The sequence below is a fragment of the Zerene cesonia genome, chromosome 20, assembly GCF_012273895.1.
Source record: "Zerene cesonia ecotype Mississippi chromosome 20, Zerene_cesonia_1.1, whole genome shotgun sequence".
Lineage (NCBI taxonomy): Eukaryota > Metazoa > Arthropoda > Insecta > Lepidoptera > Pieridae > Zerene > Zerene cesonia.
In genome coordinates this window covers 9,132,096-9,150,155 of record NC_052121.1, presented here as the reverse complement: position 1 = coordinate 9,150,155, position 18,060 = coordinate 9,132,096, and the positions used below count along the sequence as shown (strand labels likewise).

Here is an 18,060-nt window from a genome sequence, read left to right as displayed (position 1 = left end):
ATCGATAAGTCGGGATTCGAGACCGGGCGAGCGTGCAGGAAATAAATTGATTTTTCAATTTATCTTTCAATATATCTTTATCTGGTGTGGATAACATCACCACTGCTTAAAATGGTGGAGGAAAACGTCGTGAGGAAACTGGCATGTCCAAGAATCAAAAGTTCGATGACATGTGACATCTGCCAACCCGCACTTGGCCAGCGTGGTGGATTATGGAATGTACCCTCATAGGAGGCCTGTGTCCCAGCAGTGGGAATATATATGGGCTGATGATGATAACGAGTAACAGAATAAAAGTCATTCAAAGATATTTTATGATAAAACAACGAATTTTAGTTTTAATTCATTAAAAAAAACCTACCAATCAATCTTATTATACCACTTATTATTAAATAAAAATAAATATAACAAACAAATTAATAAATTATATGGATAACAAATTACTTCTTGTTAAAATTACTAGTACGTGTGTGTGAATCCTCAGAACACTTATGGGTGTAATGTTTGCAAGCCGGGATCCATATTTGAAACTTGTTGCCCCTACTATATGACTTCTTTATTAATATTGTACTTCATCTCGACACTAACTCATATTAGTAATGTTTGGACTATGAGGATAGGTCTGTAATTTCTGCACATGCTGTGCAAATTTGTGTTTTGTGGTTGAGTAGCTTAGGAGTCCATCGCGGACGAACAATATAACACGTAATTTATATTTATATATTAAGGTTTAATTACACGTACATGTAGTAGGATATTAAGGTTTATTTACACAAACATGTAGTAGGAGCTCGTCACATCTCCTGAAATACGAGTGACAAACTGTGACATGCTACAAGCGCCTGTAAATTGATATCACTTCGCTGTGAATTCCATATGCTTGTGTTTTACACTTTGAGTTAGAATTAGAATATAACCAGCTAAAGGAATTTGTGTAAATACCAATACTGTATGTGTGTATGTATGTATATTTATTTATTTTTTTTTTTTTTTGCAAGTATCATTTAATATGGTATTATTATTTATTGTAAGTATCATTTAAAGGTATATTTATATGTATATGTGATATGTATTCTAAGTTAAAATATTTATGTACTTAATACCTACCTCCTGCTTTTTACTATTTCTTTGCACAGTGGGTTGCCTGGAAGAGATCACTCTTTAGTGATAAGGTCGCCTTCTGTGCTGGTCTAAGGTCTAAGGTCTTTTAAGTTTTTATATTTAAGGTTTATTTGTATACCAGTACAATAAAGTGTTAAATAAATAAATAAATAAATAACTTTTCACACGGCTTGGCCCGAGTCGTTTATAACTAACAAATTATTAGTTTAAACGTTATCTAGAACTATACTATACATTATGAAAATTAAATAATATGTAAATCTTCATCATCATCAGGCCATATTTGTTGCCACTGCTGGGACACAGGACCTCCTGTGGGAGTTCAAGCCATAATTCATTACGCTGGCCAAGTGCGGGTTGACAGATATAACATATCCTTCAAATTTTGATATTCGGAAATGACGGTTCCCTCTATTTTTTTCTTCACCGTGTTGTCCAGTGGTGAAGTGAATGATGTGTTAATACAGCGACAAATCAATTTATTTCTTACACGCTAACATGGTTTCGAACTTCCAATGCTTCTATTAAATACCGAGGTCCTAACCACTAAGCCATCACCACTGCTAAAATCCATATTATTTATATTATTTATATCTCTAATTTTCATTTTATCTCATTACTTTCAATAGCAACAAAGTCACTATAATCTATACTGAATATTATAAAGCTGAAGAGTTTGTTTGTTTGAACGCATCAGCATCTCGCAATCTCGAGAACTACTGATCCGATTTGAAAAATTCTTTCAATGCTACATAGCCCTTTTCTTATAGGAAGGCTATATTCAATGTTAAATAGCCCATGTATTGAGGAACGCTAAGGGCTTTATATGTACCACGGGCGAAGCCAAGGTGGACCGCTAGTAATTGATAAAATACACACATAGAAAATTTTCCACTTTCATCTATGCAAATATAGGTACTCGTGCTTAGAGCTGATTGATAAAAAAAATAGGGAATGAACTCTGTAATGTTCCACTCCCATCATTCTGGCATTTGAATTTTTTCCGCCTATTTACCCCAAGTTGAGCCCGTGATCGATGCGAGCTTATAGGGTGGAAGCTATTATTTTATGCTTATCACAGTGATTTTCACTGTTATAAAAAACTAGCTTTTGCCAGCAGCTACGCACGCGTTAAATTTGGATTAGTTGAATAGATGCTATTATACATATAATCTTTCTCTCGAATCACTCAATCTATTCAAAAAACCATAAAAATCCGTTGTGAAGTTTCAAAGATCTAACCATGCATACATACATATATGAAGTGTACAAACTATATAGTGATTATACCGTTTTTTTAATAATATATACATCTATCTGGTTTAGAAAATCCGCTTACATAGTGATTAATTTATTAACGCATGTAATTCATCATATTAAATGCTTTATCCATATTTCCAACACCAATCTTTCAAGCTCTTTTTTAATTGTCATGGTCGTTGATATAACTGTTCCAACAAAAAGTAACAGAGCTATTTCACAGTGATTTTTATGTGTGAGTTTTGAGTGATTTTCCAGACCTCTTCCGTTAGTAATGAGGCGAGGTAACGAGAGGATTTATCTCTGAGGCTGACGGATGTCTCGTCAGAGGCTGAGATAACTGAAGTCGCTCAAGATTAAGGTGTCATTAGTGATAGCGGATTTTGATTCACCATAAATATGCAACTCTTTTATGTCTTTACATACTTTATACACATACATCCTACTAATATTATAAATGCGAAAGTTTGTAAGGATGTGTGTGTGTTTGTTGCTCTTTCACGCAAAAACTACTGAACCGGCTACAATGATATTTGGTACGTAGACAGCTGGTTAACTTGAATAACATATAGGCAACTTTTTGTCCTGATATTCTTACGGGATATGGACTTACGCGCGTGAAACTGCGGGGCGCAGCTAGTACATTCATATTATTTCTATAACTAACCAAAAAATTCTAGTCATGTATATAAAAAAGTAGTCGCCAAAGATCTTTCAAGAGGTAAGCTGGGATTTATACCTAATATTGTTTTTATAGCTTATTTTTAAATATGAGTTTTCGAACACCACACAGCTTTCAAATAAGCATAGAATCATCAAAATCAATTCACCCAATAAAAAGTTATGTGATAACAAACACAAAATATATAATCGAATCACCTATATTAGAACCTCCTATTTGAAGTCGGTTAAAAATAGTCTTCCTCCTCGTCCGATGAGCATTTTTACAGTAAAAACCAGTCCATCCATCTGTGTTACATACAAACTTTCCCCTAAATAATTTTAGGTTGATTTCGAGCTTGGAAAAACTTACTAGACAACAATTTAATGCTAATTATAAATAATTATAAATTATTTAAAATATTGCATTTGTGGGAGTCGAGCAAGCTTCGGCACGAATTGGGCCAGCTCGCACCGGGGAAGTACCACACCCCCACAGAAAACCGGCGTGAAATAGTGGCATGCCACTGTGTTTCGTACGGTGAGTGGGGGAGCCGGAGGCCCATTTCCTTTTCCTCACCCATCCCAGTCTAGTCCTTCTTTCCAGTCTTTGATCCTTTCCTTTTCCCTTATCCCATAAAAGCGGGCAGCACATTCGTAGAGGCACTACCTTTGCGAATGTTCATGGGCGGTGGTGATCGCTTACCATCAGGCGAACCACCAGCTCAGTTGCCCGCTATGACATTAAAAAAAAAAAAAAAAAAAAAATTACTCCTAATGGCTGCTAAATTATAGGCACTAAACACAAAAGATACTTCGGAAACTAAGAGCCTACTAAATCCTAATTCCGCTGACTAGGCTAAGCGGAGACTAAAGGACTAATTTAAATTTATAATTGGGAAAACTCTGAATCCGTTTAGACAATAGGCCCGCCAGCAAAGTCTAGACCGAGGGGATTCAAGGTTACGCTATCCTACGAGAAAATAAATCTGTTTTATTGCCTCTGAAGCGATTAGGTCATTCAGGACACTTTATATCTTACTAATATTATAAACGCGAAAGTTTGTTAGTATGGATGGATGTATGTGTGCATGGAAGTTTGTTACTCTTTCACGCAAAATCTACTGAGCCGATTGCAATGAAATTTGATACGTAGATAGCTGAAAAACTGGAATAACAAATAGGCAATTTTCATCCCGATATTGTTACGGGATACATACTTACGCGGTTGAAACCGTGGGCCCAACTAGTGACTATATATTTTTTTCTAGTAGCGTTATTTATGACGTTGTTAGCTATAAGCTGTTGTGTTTGTTCGTTTATTACATACTATGCATCTTATAATATATTATAATACAAATATAAAAGAAAACTACACCAAGAAAGTAAATAAGTTATAAAAAAAACTCACTTGCATATGGCCACTGTAAGCAAACCCTTTTTTCCATACTTATTTTTTATGGAAATACCTAACCCAGTAGCGTTTAGATTAAACACCTCATAAACTATTAAATCAAGTGTGGTCAACTCACGCGTAAATCATAATAATCTCATAATATTATAAAAATTGCGATATTAATTGAAAATTTTAAATTAATTTTGCAATGGGGTAAACGACTCTACCGATACTAAGCAAGTAAATAACAGGATATATACAATATGAATAACGATATTTTATATAAGAAATTAAAGACTTTTTTTCGTTCCCGTGGGATTTCCGGAATAAAAACTTACCTATGTCCGTCTCCTGTTTCTAAGTTACCTCTGCACAAATTTTCACTCAAATCAGTTAATGCGTTCTTGAGTTATAAATAGTGTAACTAGCACCACTTTCTTTTATATAAAAGATAGATAGATTAAATTTTTAGTTTTATAGCATTGAAAATGCTTTATAAATGAGAAATTTTGAAAGAATAGAAAAAATTTGATCACGAAGCAGGATTCGAACCTGCGTATCTTGCCTAACCGTTAGGCACATGAAACCGAAAGAGTAGAAGAAATTCGATTACTGTGGCAGGATCACGGGTGGCCGAGAGGCTAGGCGTTGCTACGGTTAGGCAAGATACGCAGGTTCGAATCCTGCCTCGTGATCAAATTTTTTCTATTCTTTCAAAATTTCTCAGATAGATAGATATGTAATCAAACACAACAAAATACAATATTTTGCATTCTTTAAAATTGATGTTTGATAAATATGTCATATTCATATTGATCAAAGTTTTCCTGTACACGATTCGTAACATTGGGGAAATCCTTATATCTTGACATTTTGCTGCATAAGTTGCTAACTAAATCCATAGTTTTAGATACAGGTTATCTTGGACTTCATTTATAATCAGGGTTTACGGAAAAATGTGAGTTTAATGATATTTATTTGCCAGCAGTTTTGTGACAGAATGTGTAGGTGTATTTGAAATTGTAAAATAGCATTTTGTAATAGCTTTGAAATAGAATTTGTGAAGAATTAATAAATTATGAAGGACACACATTTTAAGAATAATGTAATAATGTCTATTTTCTCTTACATGTTTATAGTTGAATAATCTGCAGGTTTTGTGTATACTATGAGACTGACATATTAACTCCAAGTCCCTAAATAATAAAAGAATAAAGTTATTTATTTTTTTAAGTTTGTGTTATAGTTCCCAGTTATTTTATGTTCTATTTAATGATTTGATAAACGTGATTTAATGATGAAGGTAATTGTTTGATTTTTGTGTCAAATTTTGACAATAAATTGGAAACAAACAATCAAAACGAAATAGTTGGTTCATATAATTAATTTGCACTCTTCACGACCTTGTATATTTTTTTGTTCTTGTTAAAAATTTCTGAATACACATTTTTTTTATTTAAAGGGAAAAGTTTAGTTGAACTTAACAGCCTCATAATTCAATAAATAAAGTACAATATGCCCATTATATTTATTACATCACCTATATTACGTTCGAAATAATATATGTCTATTATAAAAAAAAATATAATACGCAAATATTTCGAACCTAGAAAAAGAGCAATTACGTCCCAAACTGTACAATTGTACAAATGTAGCCGATCTTCGTGTTTTAAAAGCGACGCGGTGGTCCTACGCTACATACACACAAATTACTCACCAAAAACCCACTTGCAGCACACTAATCTCATCCGTATTCCGTAGAATATAAGAGCTCAATTAGTTCGCGCTGATTTCGGTAATTGAATGAACATTTTGCCGTGACGTATCTATTTTGGTTTGGTGCAGTCCACAGCTGTTTGTGTCTAATTACCATGCTCATTCATAAAGTAATTATAACGTTTTCTCATTAAGAAATGTTTGTATTAAGGAATTTAAATTGCGTTCAGATTGTATCAATACTTGGTTATTTATGGTTTTATGCAAATAAGCGATTATTTCAACGGTTTCTTAATAAATAACGAATTGCTGTATTTCTGAGAAAGACGTTGTCCTTTGTGGGGTATAGGCCATAGGGCAAATGTATTTGATTTTTACTGCACTATTTGCACTGTGCACTTATTTGGCTTAAGGCACGAGCTGTATAAACTTAGTGACGATACTCCTATTTTCAGTAGATATGCAATTGGGAAGATTTTTTATTGGCTCTATCCAATTCCATCAATACTCTCCATTTGATACTTACTAAATATATAGATAACACACGCCCTCTACATCTCTACAATTCGATTATAATCCCTCACCTTTCAGTCATACCTTTCAGTTCATTCAGATAAAACTTATCTCTACATTGACCTAACTCTACTTAGCGTCTCAAATCTCAGGCTCTTAAAGCTCAAAAATATAGAGCGATTCTCTATATTTTAGCGTTCAATAAAAAGCATTATCCTTTCTATAATTTAGTGCACCGTCCTATTATGTTATCGCAAAACCGTAATAATTTAGCCCTCTTTGATACAACAAAGCGGCCAAGCAAGCGCCCCCCGAATTCCGAAATAAGGGAGGACCGGCAGTGTGAGGCTTGCCGTCGAAGGGAGCGCACGTGCGTCAGTTTGTCGGAGCAGTGCTGGTTCGATCGCGTGTGAAAACAAAACAACTGTCAATCGATACTTTCAGTGATAACAAGTGACCTTGGAAGTGATGAACTTTCACCAATTTTGATACAACACTATTGTATTTTTCGCAAACGGACAAATAAGGAGTAAAAATTATTTTGTATCAGTTTTTTAAGGTGACCGCCGAGCTTTTTATATGTTCGTTTTATTTTTTATTATTTACCGTTTAATTTATAGAGAGCTGCAACTAAAACATGCTTTTGAACACTCAACAGCGTTGTGAATGGCGTTTGATTTAATTTATATTCCATTGAAATAAACGAAACTGTATTTAAAATCAATTTGTGTTCAGCTGGTCGTGTTTCGCTTATTGCCAATAACGAAATTTTAATTAAAACGTAATAACAGTTATGGGGACCTTTACATTGAATTCGTTTCGTCACATTTTAAAACTTGGTTATTTAATTTATAATATTACTTTCGATACTAGGAATTAATAATGTAAGTGTTTCTTTAAAAATTATGTAAATGGAAAATACTGAAAGAGAAACATTACAGAAACGTCTTGTATACAGTTGGTGTAAATATAATAGGAATCCATTTATTCTTTTAATTGACATTATTTTTCATCATTGACATCACTTAGCTTTTTCTCGTGAATAAAAAAATTGTGAATATATACAATTGTTTAGTATCACACAAACAGGTACACATAAATTTCAATTAAAATAAAACCTGAATACTCGCACACTTCATTTATAAAATAGATTTGCAATCATAATACATAACTTATTCTAAATTCAAATTAAGAAAAAAAATGTAACTCACGTGAAAACTATTTCATAAAACCTCTTTCGAAATTTAAATGTAGAATAGCAGACAATCCCGCAATATTAACCAAAGCTTATCGTGACGGTTTGGAGGGCTGCAACCCTTCCTTTGAGTCATTTAAACTAAACTATTGATCGAATGCACCGCATTGTAAATATTGTACATGTATACTGGTTCATGGATTATAAATTCTTTATTGCTTTTTAGACTATAAAAAGAGGAAATATTCCTATTTCTTCGTACTTTATAACTCAATACAAATGACATTAATTAGACGTTTTTCTTTAATAATTCAAGCCACGCTAACGACAGTATTTAATACAATCTTAATTGATTTTTGGGTAAATAATGATCTTTTGAGAATCGACTTGTTTCCTTCTTACAGTTTTATTTTCATTGTAACTCTAATTCTCGTGCCCAAACAATTTAATATCCATGTTGCTCGACTTCTCGTTTATAATAAGATTTTTCTATGGCCATTGACCATACAATTTGTACCTAATAGCACTTTCAAATACTCATCTATCAAACCTAACAATGTATATTGTGAAAATACTAAGCCTTCAATATAACATTTATTGCTTCATCTTTTGTTTTCACTAACGAGTCATTAAGATACAAAGCGTATAAATTTCAACTAACATCACAATGTTTTATCTTAAAACAATGAAGCGTTTAGTTGACTGTCTCTTAGGATTTCCGGGAAATAACTATACTGCGTCCTTTCTCGGATATTATACTATCGTTTTGCTAAATCTCATCAATTTCAAGATACAGACAGACAGTGTTACTCTTGCGTCTATAATATTAAAATAATAGTAGAGATCGCACTACATATATTATTTTTCATCATATATGTTATCTTAATAAAACCTTTTTTAAAAGATCAATATGTCAGTATTATTTAAAAATAACTCGCATTACCACAAACATAGAAATTAATGTCTATTACAATAACAAAGTGTAAATAATAGGACGATATCGTGTGAAACAGTGACTCACTGTTCCCTCCCCATTGATTAGAGATAGTTATGTTAAATACGGTATAATCATGCTTCTTCATTATTTATAACCACGGCATATAAATTGGTATCAATTTCATATCTCTTACATCGCTATTGTATGACATTTGACAATAGTAGCATTATGTACTTGACGCTGGCTAATTGGAAAACGTTTCATGACATTTAACTCAAACTCAATCTCAAATATTAATGTATACAATTAAATAGAAGCACTTTTGAATCTTCATATTACACAGTTATAGCATTCACCATTATACCTCTAAGATTATGTCAATAAAGATTTATATTGTATTATTATTTATGTTGTATCTTCTTGCCATGAAGAAAAAAACAAGCCTATAACACTCGTTGTCGTGTATACGAATGCTTCTTTTAAATTATCACACCAACTAGGTTGGCTAAGAGTCTTTCCAGGCCAGCCAAAAGCTTTATTAGATGTTGTTGGCGTCTGCCACCGATACTATAGACCAAACGAATGAAGAACTTTTGATAGTGCTAGGTTGAATCAAACTCAAACTCAAACATTTATTTATTCAATTACTTCTTATAGAAGCACTTGAATCGTAATTACATAGTTTTAACATTTACTACCGGTTCGGAAAGCAGTTTCTACAGAGAAGGGCCGGCAGGAAACTCTGTAGTTGCTCTTTTAAAATAATATCAATTTTACATATTACAATCTTCACCTATGATGAGCACGCCCATAAACTGTTATGATATTATCTCGGAGGTTCTAGAAGGTTCCACGTTCTTTCGTTAACAGATATTAGAAAAATATATCCCCACAATTTGGACAATTCGTTTGTAATATTTCCAACCTTTAATTCAAACATTATTGATACAGATACGTTGATTCACTTACCTGTCCGCCCACCGCTGGGCGTGGGCGGAGTGAATGAACCACCATTTTGGGTTGTGTAAATGCATTAGATAACGTTATTGCATAATTTACAAGGCTATATTTTGTATTCGTTGATAAAATAAAATTTATTTTATAATTCAACCCGAATGGCGCAATGGTTTATAATCGTGTTTTTATGGCATTATATATTATTTATAGAAGTTTATCTACTTACTACTATTAGAGAAAACATTATTTAAAATAGAAATAATGTTTTTACCGATTCGAGTGTTCGTGTATTATGTTACATTATGGGTTTTTTACATTACCACTCAAAACTGTTGTTAAAATGTAATAATACATGATATTTAACATGATTATGAAAATCGTAAATAAATACTTTATTTCTGAAATATACATTCCATTTAAGATTAAATATATAAATCAATGTGTAGTTGCAGCTATATCTATATTTGTATTGACCTTTTTATTTTTTCTATTATTTTAAGCTCTTCAATAAATTTTACATTTCAGCTTACATTGACCAAAAGTGACGTAAAGACTTATAGAAGTTGTGTTCAACGAAATACTGTGATAGTGAAAAAAAACATTTGTGCCAAGTACACCGTGTACGAGTTTGAACTCTATGCATGAGGTTTTAAGGCGGGATTCAGGTAGACGCCGAGGTGGCTTTAATGGCTACGGATGGGCACCAACTTATCTAAATTGAACAAGACCAGAATCTCCGGTGTCAATCATGTTAGTATTGCTTATTATATCATTGCTTTATTAGTGATTTGAATTCGATGTTTGTTATTTAGTACTAGCTTTTCATAAGGGAAAAGATAACTGTTTCCGGGGTTTCCCCGCACAGTTCCTGTTCCGTGAGATTTCCGGGATAGAAACCATTCTATGTTCTCTCTCGAGTCTCAAGCTAACTCTGTACCAAATTTAATCCAAATCGATTCAGAGGTTTAGGCGTGAAGAAGAGACAGACGTGAAGTGTCGACAGTTACTCTCATATTTTGAATATTTAACTTTTATCTGTATTGTATTGCATGTATCGCCAATAAATGCCGTTCGACGAATCACATTGTAATACGATAACTATTTCTAAAATAATTATCTAAAACGCATTACAATTTGTAGAGAGAACTTTTCTATGTAAGTTGTAGAGAACAACATTTTGTCGTGACAACGTCTTAAATTAGGTTGCGGCTCGGAGTCACTCATGAAAAAGGTAACGTTACGATGAGTCACCGAACTATGATCGGTCCGCCGCGCGCGCAGCACTAGAGAATTAGGCGCATTGAATCGGCGCGTGCTTTGTGTCTCTGTCTCTGTCTTTTTAGTAAACAAAATATATTTTCTATAGTTAAAATTTGTGCAATTCTTATTTTCATTCAATTCCTTGTTCCTATTGTGCAATTTAATAATATTCATATCAATAAATATTTTACCGAGAAAAAGACGTTGTCACGTAAAATCTTCGCCCGTAAAACCGACTTTACAGGCAACCATTTTTTTTTATAAAAGAATTATCTTTTAAGTATTCTGTAAAATTGCTATATTAGGAGATATATTGTGTAACCCTTTTTTTTAAAATGGCGGCCGCGGGACGAGTGTGGCGACCCTAAAAACTTTAATTTACGCTTCTAGTAATGCCCTCTTAACATCCATAAAATAAAAATGCATCCTCTAACGATATCCTCACTGTCAATGCACTAAATGCATAAAATGTAAAGATCACTAACTGACTGATTTAAATCCGCATAGCCCAAACTACTAGACCTATTGGGCTGAATTTTGTAGATGAAGGTATGAAATAAGTTTCATAAATTTTACCCCTGAGGGGAGAAAAACAGGGGATGAAAGTTTGTACCATGAAAATTTATTTTGACCACGCAGGCGAAGCTGTGGCAACAACTTTTAATATACTAGCTGCGCCCCCGGTTTTTTTTTTTTTTTTTTTATGTCACCATCGGCATTGGAGCGAGAGAGAGGCGTAAGGTCGTTTGCAGACCTTACGTCTCTCCAAATGGATTGCCGACTTCAAATTGGAAAGGGATTGGGAAAGGATTGATTAGAGGAATAAAGGAAAGGAATAGGAAGGGTAAGGAAAGGGAAATGGGCCTCCGGCTCCCCCACTCACCGAACGAAATACAGCAGTATGCTATTTCACGCCGGTCTTCAGTGGGGGTGTGGTACTTCCCGGGTGCGAGCTGGCCCAATTCGTGCCGAAGCGTGCTCGACTACCAAAATAAAAGTTTCACTCGCCTAAGTCCCCATCCCGTATCAATATCTGGATAAAAAGTTGCTTATGTGTTATTCCTGTTGTCCAGCTGTCTACAAACCAAATTTCATTGCAATCGGTTCAGTAGTTTTTGCGTGAAAGAGCAACAAACACACACATCCTTACAAACTTTCGCATTTATAATATTAGTAGGATATATACATAAATTATTTAAATAGGGGTTGTATAAAATTGTTATTATATAAATTATATAAAACACATGATAATGTTATTCATATAATTTATATACAAAATTGTTGTAGGAAAGTAGACAGTGGAGAAAGAAGCGGATGCCAAAATCTCTGTAAAAGTCCACGAATATGTCACTAGCTCCGTACGTTCTGTTGGCACAATTGTATATTCAGTAGCATTTTAAAACGTTTTGTCGGAATGAGATATGCTTAAACAATGTCTTTCGGAACTTCGGAACGTCTTTTAATGTTTTAATTCGTTTCTTCGAGAGTCTCAACAGTGAATTTTTCCTTGATTAATTACAAAGTTGGTGTTTTTTAAATTATCTATTAGTCTTTAATGCTATTGTTTATATCTTGATAATTTATAATGCAATACTTATGATGCTCAAGTATTACTACTTCTTAAACGACAGTATCCGTTGGACTTCAAGCTTGAAAAGGGACACGCCAGTGAATAGAAAGTAACTGGAACAAGACAATGGAACAAAATAATGAAATATATTTTATCATCACCATCATCATCATCAGTCCATTTATATTTCCATTGCAGGGATTCGGGCCTTCTATGATGGTTCAGTGGAACCCTCATAGGAGGCCCGAGTATTTCAATATATTTAACAATAATTTTAAAAATATTCATTGAATACATAACGAATACACACACAAGCACAAAATAAGGAGCATATAATTTTAGCGCTGAAGTATTTAATGATGGCCCTTAACATTTCCTTGTTAGACGTAAATCATTATTTTATTACACTCTCACCATACACGCCGTAAAGCGACGTAAGCGCTTGTAAATCAACGTTATTTGTCAAGGAAAGCGCTTTGCTTTGCTTTTATTACAAAAATACGGTTACCACTCTCGCTTGTGTTTTAACAGGCTAGAAACATTATCTACGTGGTATTTTCTTGTGTTTAAATTGACAATTTTTTATTGTACCATAAATATATATATAGGTACAATATTCAAGTATAAAGAAAACATCACAGAAATTCCCTTTTCAAAAGTCGGGATCATAACACGATTTCTTCTCGATTTCATATAACTCTCAATGGCCTCGGGCCCTCCTCACACCTCCGTGATATCCGAAACACTACCCTAATCAAGACGAATGGGCTAAGAAAGCCTATTGAAAACACAATATATAACATACTGGAACTATATGAAACACCTAAGAGCAAATTAAACGGGTAATAGACGGTAATTTAATTAGTCGAATATAATATTATAACAGTTTAGTGTAATCAAAGTGCGTTAAATCCGTTATTTCCAATAACTCATTAGCAGGCCTTTAAATATTGATTACAATGCACTAATTAACGTCCATGGGCAAACACTCGATCATTAATTTATTAGCCTGCTATGCTGAAAAGCCATTGAGACGGAAAAGCCCTAAAGCAATTAAATGAGAGCGGCTAATCTGCGAGTGACATCCCTGATGTGTCGTGACATTTTATTGGACCCGGCGTGCTTTGATCTGACGTCTTGCGATTGTTGTGTCCAATTAGATGATGCGCTTACATAACATTGCACGTAGGGTTGTCAAATGTAATATCATTTTTTATATTTTTTTTTATAAAGTTGAATTATGTAATCTTATCGTATTTTGTACGAAAAATTTTTCATTACTATTGGAATATTATCATACAAAAAAACTATATAAAAAAAAATCAGCTTTAATCGGTTTTATATCTCAACAAGGTATCGCTAAAATGGACGCAATTATCAAGAACTCGTAAAGATTTGATGAAACTTCAATTCGATTCCAAGTCTGCAATCCCTGAGCGAATAATCGAGTAATCGAATATCTCGTATTCCAACGGATATTGAATCTTCCCGCGGGCCGGCCGTCGCCGCGGCTCCTTCGCCCGCTTGGGTCGGCATTGCGGCGCCAACATTTTTATCCTGTTTATGTAACTCGGTTAGATTGAATAAACAAACATATTTGGACAATTGTATGTTGATAATCTTTAATAGCTCATAAGTGTATGTATAAAAATGAGATACAATTTACTGTTAGATCTGAAACTATAACTAATTGGTCATCATCATCAGCTCATACATTTTCCCACTGCTGGGACACAGGCCTTCTATGAGAGTTTAGGGTATAATACACCACACTGGCCAAGTGCGGGTTTGCAGATGTCGCGTGTCGTCGAAATTTTGTTTCTTGGACATACCGGTTTCCTCTCGATGTTTTCCTTCAGCGTAATTTTCTCAAGTGAAGGTAACATTTTTAGTTATTGTCGTCGTGTCAAAGTATATTTTAATCTTGTCTTTTCAAGAAAGTGCTTATTAAAATGTTACTTTATGCAGTCATGAAAATGGGGCACTGCAAAAAACATTATATAAATTAGCAAGAGCTTTTATCGTGAAATTTATAACTTTATTTTACTAATAAATATTTCGATAATTATACTGGTGCGGGCAATACTGGTTCGCTATAAGAAAAATAAAATAGATACTTGCTTGTTTGCTTGTTCGAATGAAACTGATCGTATGAAAATCTGAGCACGATTTTAAAATGAAAAATAGTCATCCAGTTTAGATAATTCTTTATTCAAATTTTTATGAAATCATTCTAAGACACGTGCAGACATCATCAATGATAATCAACATGATCACTTAACGAAATAACTGGTGCCAACGTCCATTAATGACTGATTACATCCACAATTTTGATGATAGGTTTTGCCTCATGGCGTTATGCAGTGGGGTGCGTTCACTTGATGCAACACATGATGGATAATGTGACAATCTTGTAATGGCGTTTGGCGCCAATTGGTGTATTTTTTATCTGTTTTAGATGATGTATCTGTTGGGAGTTCGCGATGAAGTTCAAAATTAGAATGCTTTTGGGATTAAACTTTTTATGGACGATTTTCGGCCTGTCGTTTCAATGAGACCTACTTACTATCTTAGTAAAAATTGTACACTAAAAGTAAATACATAAAAAAGTATGTATGTTAATAAACGATTTTATGAAATTGAAAAAGTAAATAGTTATTACAATTACCATTCAATCACGGTATAGACTTATTATACATAAGTTAAGGTGCCTCAAAACAGATGTTGAGCGTGATAAATTTTTTTTCAAGCATCCATCGCAATCTAATAACAAAGTGGGAGAAATAGCATTGTTGCCAGACCTCGCTAACTGAGTTATGGCACATAATGGTTAGAAGGGATAAAACGCCTGAACATTGCAATATTTTGACATTCTTGTTTTGAATGTTCCGTGCTGAGGGTGAATGGAAGCCTTTATTTGAAAATTTTGTTTATGGAATACATTATTCCATTTTCAAATTTTTAAATGACAAGCGTTAATGCAGCAATAATGATAATACGTCATACATGTTAAATATTGTTACGCGGAATGTTATTAATGGTAATAATTTCAAATACTACATACTACTACTAACTAGACATCATTTAGAAGTGGTTTTTACATTACATATAACTACTTAACTAATATCTCATACAAATAAATGTTGATTGCAGTCTTAATCAAAATTGGTCTCCACTGAGCACTGCATAAGTCCAATTGCAATCGAACAAACAGAAGGGGTGCTTTAACGCATCTCAAATATTGATTTATCGTTTTAACCGAGCTGTAATGAATCAGACCTAATGGTATTGCTTGTTTTGTGAATGGAGTCGTGGAATAGTTTAAAGTGAAAAAAATCGGCAATATTCCAAAGGAACATGCTTAAATTATTATTTGTTAATAATACAATATTACTTATATTCTTACTTTGTTGTATATTTTTTTGTTATTCTCTAATTTGTGTATCTATTAGTCATATACATATAAATTTCTATGTAGCTCTTATTCGGTCCCAATACAAATACCGTCAATATGAGAGTTTAGGTCATAATCTGCGCTAGACAAGTGCTAGTTAAAAAATGTATATACGAATTATAATATATGCTATTATATGTCATATATTCTTTTAGTAAATTGTATATTCCTTTGTAATAATTTGACTATATACTAGCATGCCTTAATATTGTTAAGCGTTGAAACCTCCTTCGCTTTTGAAACGTCGTTTAAATACTGCATAATAAATTTGATACTCTGTAAACTATCAGTTTGTAATGTATAAACCTATCGATAATTTACTTGACGCTGACAAATATTTAAATCTTAATTATTTATTCTTTATAGTACATATCACCGAAAAATAAATTGGCATTCTAAAAAAAGACCATGCCGGCACATATGTTCTATAAGGCGGCCTTATTGCTTAAGAGCAATCTCTTCCAGGCAACCTTTTTTTAAAGGAATGTTTAACGTGTGCGCGATGGCACAAAGCAATAACTAATATCTATATAATCTTCTTGGCAAAAAAAAAAAAATCGATGAGCTTGCTGTCAAGCGTAACTCAATAAAAAAATAACACAATAAAACGTCAGAACTGACAGTTCGCTGATACACAGATAATAAATCTATTAGGATACTGAGGCAACACGCGACGCCATTTCTGTGTCCAGTTAGTCTCGTTTTTTATTTAATTCCGCAAATCCACCCTTGTTTTGTGGGGTGTTTTTGATGTGCGGCTCAAGTTAACGTGGTGACTGGGGCTGGTAAATATTATTCATTATTTTTTTAATTTATATATCAGCCACTATTTTACGTATAAACATACTGAGGTGTTTCGTATTGAATGTATACGAATTGAATATAATAATATATATTTAGGTATTTATTTATCAAAATGCTATAATAGGTTTTAGCCGAATTCGACAATGACTTGGAAAAAACACAACTAAAACTAGGTAACTAAACATAATTATAAGATAACATTTACATCAAATCATCACTCAATGGACAATAAAAGATCATTCATACGAATAAATCTAATTATATGTATATTAACGGTATGAAATTAAAAAGCATTAAACAAAATGGTATATAAAATTAGGTGTTTATTTATTAATTAATTTGTTCAATCAATATATGTTTACAGTGATTCTTAAATATAAATAGGTAACCAATAGACAGACACGTTATCTATGAGTGTTATAGACTACTCACTGCGCCCCGCGGTTTCACCCGCGTAAGTCTGCCGTAGTCCCGTAGGAATATCAGGATAAAAAGTTGCCTATATGTTATTCCAGTTGTCCAGCTATCTACGTATCAAATTTCGTTTCAATCGGTTCTATAGTTTTTGCGTGAAAGAGTAACAAACAAACATACACATACACAAGCATCCGTCCTCACAAACCGCAAAACACGCTACCGCCTATAACTTGCGTTTTAAACACTATAAGGGTAGTCGCAATCGATACTTGACAACTGTCGGTTGAAATGTTTATGTTCAAATGATTTAATTAATGAATAAGAGTGTTTGCGGAACTTTTGATGTCCTCAACTAAATATTTGCTCACTTTGATGTTGATAAATTGGCGTTTCTATTTTGTTTATGTATAAGTTATGTTTCCATTGGCATACCTACTGCTAGGGTTTGACCGAAACAAAAGTAGTCGATTTGCGTTCTGTAACTTAAAAAAACTATCTATTTAGTATAGATATTATAAAGCTTAAGCATTTGTTTGTTTGAACGCACTGATCTCAGGAACTGCTGGTCCGATTTGAAAAATTCTTTCAGTGTTAGATAGCCCATTTATTAAGGAAGGTTATAGGCTATATATGTACGGGCTATATAGAAAATTAGATATCAGAAGCTAATATAAAGATAATATAAACGTCACCTAGCAATAGTGACAGGGTCTTTGTACAACCAATTATTTGGTTTCGGTTAGTTATCGTTTTTATATATTAAACCTTTAGATATAATTTCACAATTTAATGGGAAATA

The 18,060-nt window shown here is 33.3% G+C and overlaps 1 protein-coding gene across 4 annotated transcripts in view; it reads left to right on the top strand.

Moving 5' to 3' along the window:
* LOC119834762 overlaps window positions 1-18,060 on the top strand; it is a 307,955-nt gene that overhangs the window by 154,983 nt on the left and 134,912 nt on the right. The window contains exons 1-2 of one of the 4 annotated variants that reach the window (XM_038359238.1): window positions 7,012-7,226; window positions 10,282-10,506. The exons of the other annotated variants lie outside the window; for them this stretch is intronic. Of the exons in view, the coding sequence (XP_038215166.1) occupies window positions 10,453-10,506 (54 nt within the window). The 5' untranslated portion in view covers window positions 7,012-7,226; window positions 10,282-10,452. Of the gene's footprint in view, window positions 1-7,011; window positions 7,227-10,281; window positions 10,507-18,060 lie in introns of those variants that run through there. 4 annotated transcript variants of the gene reach the window in all.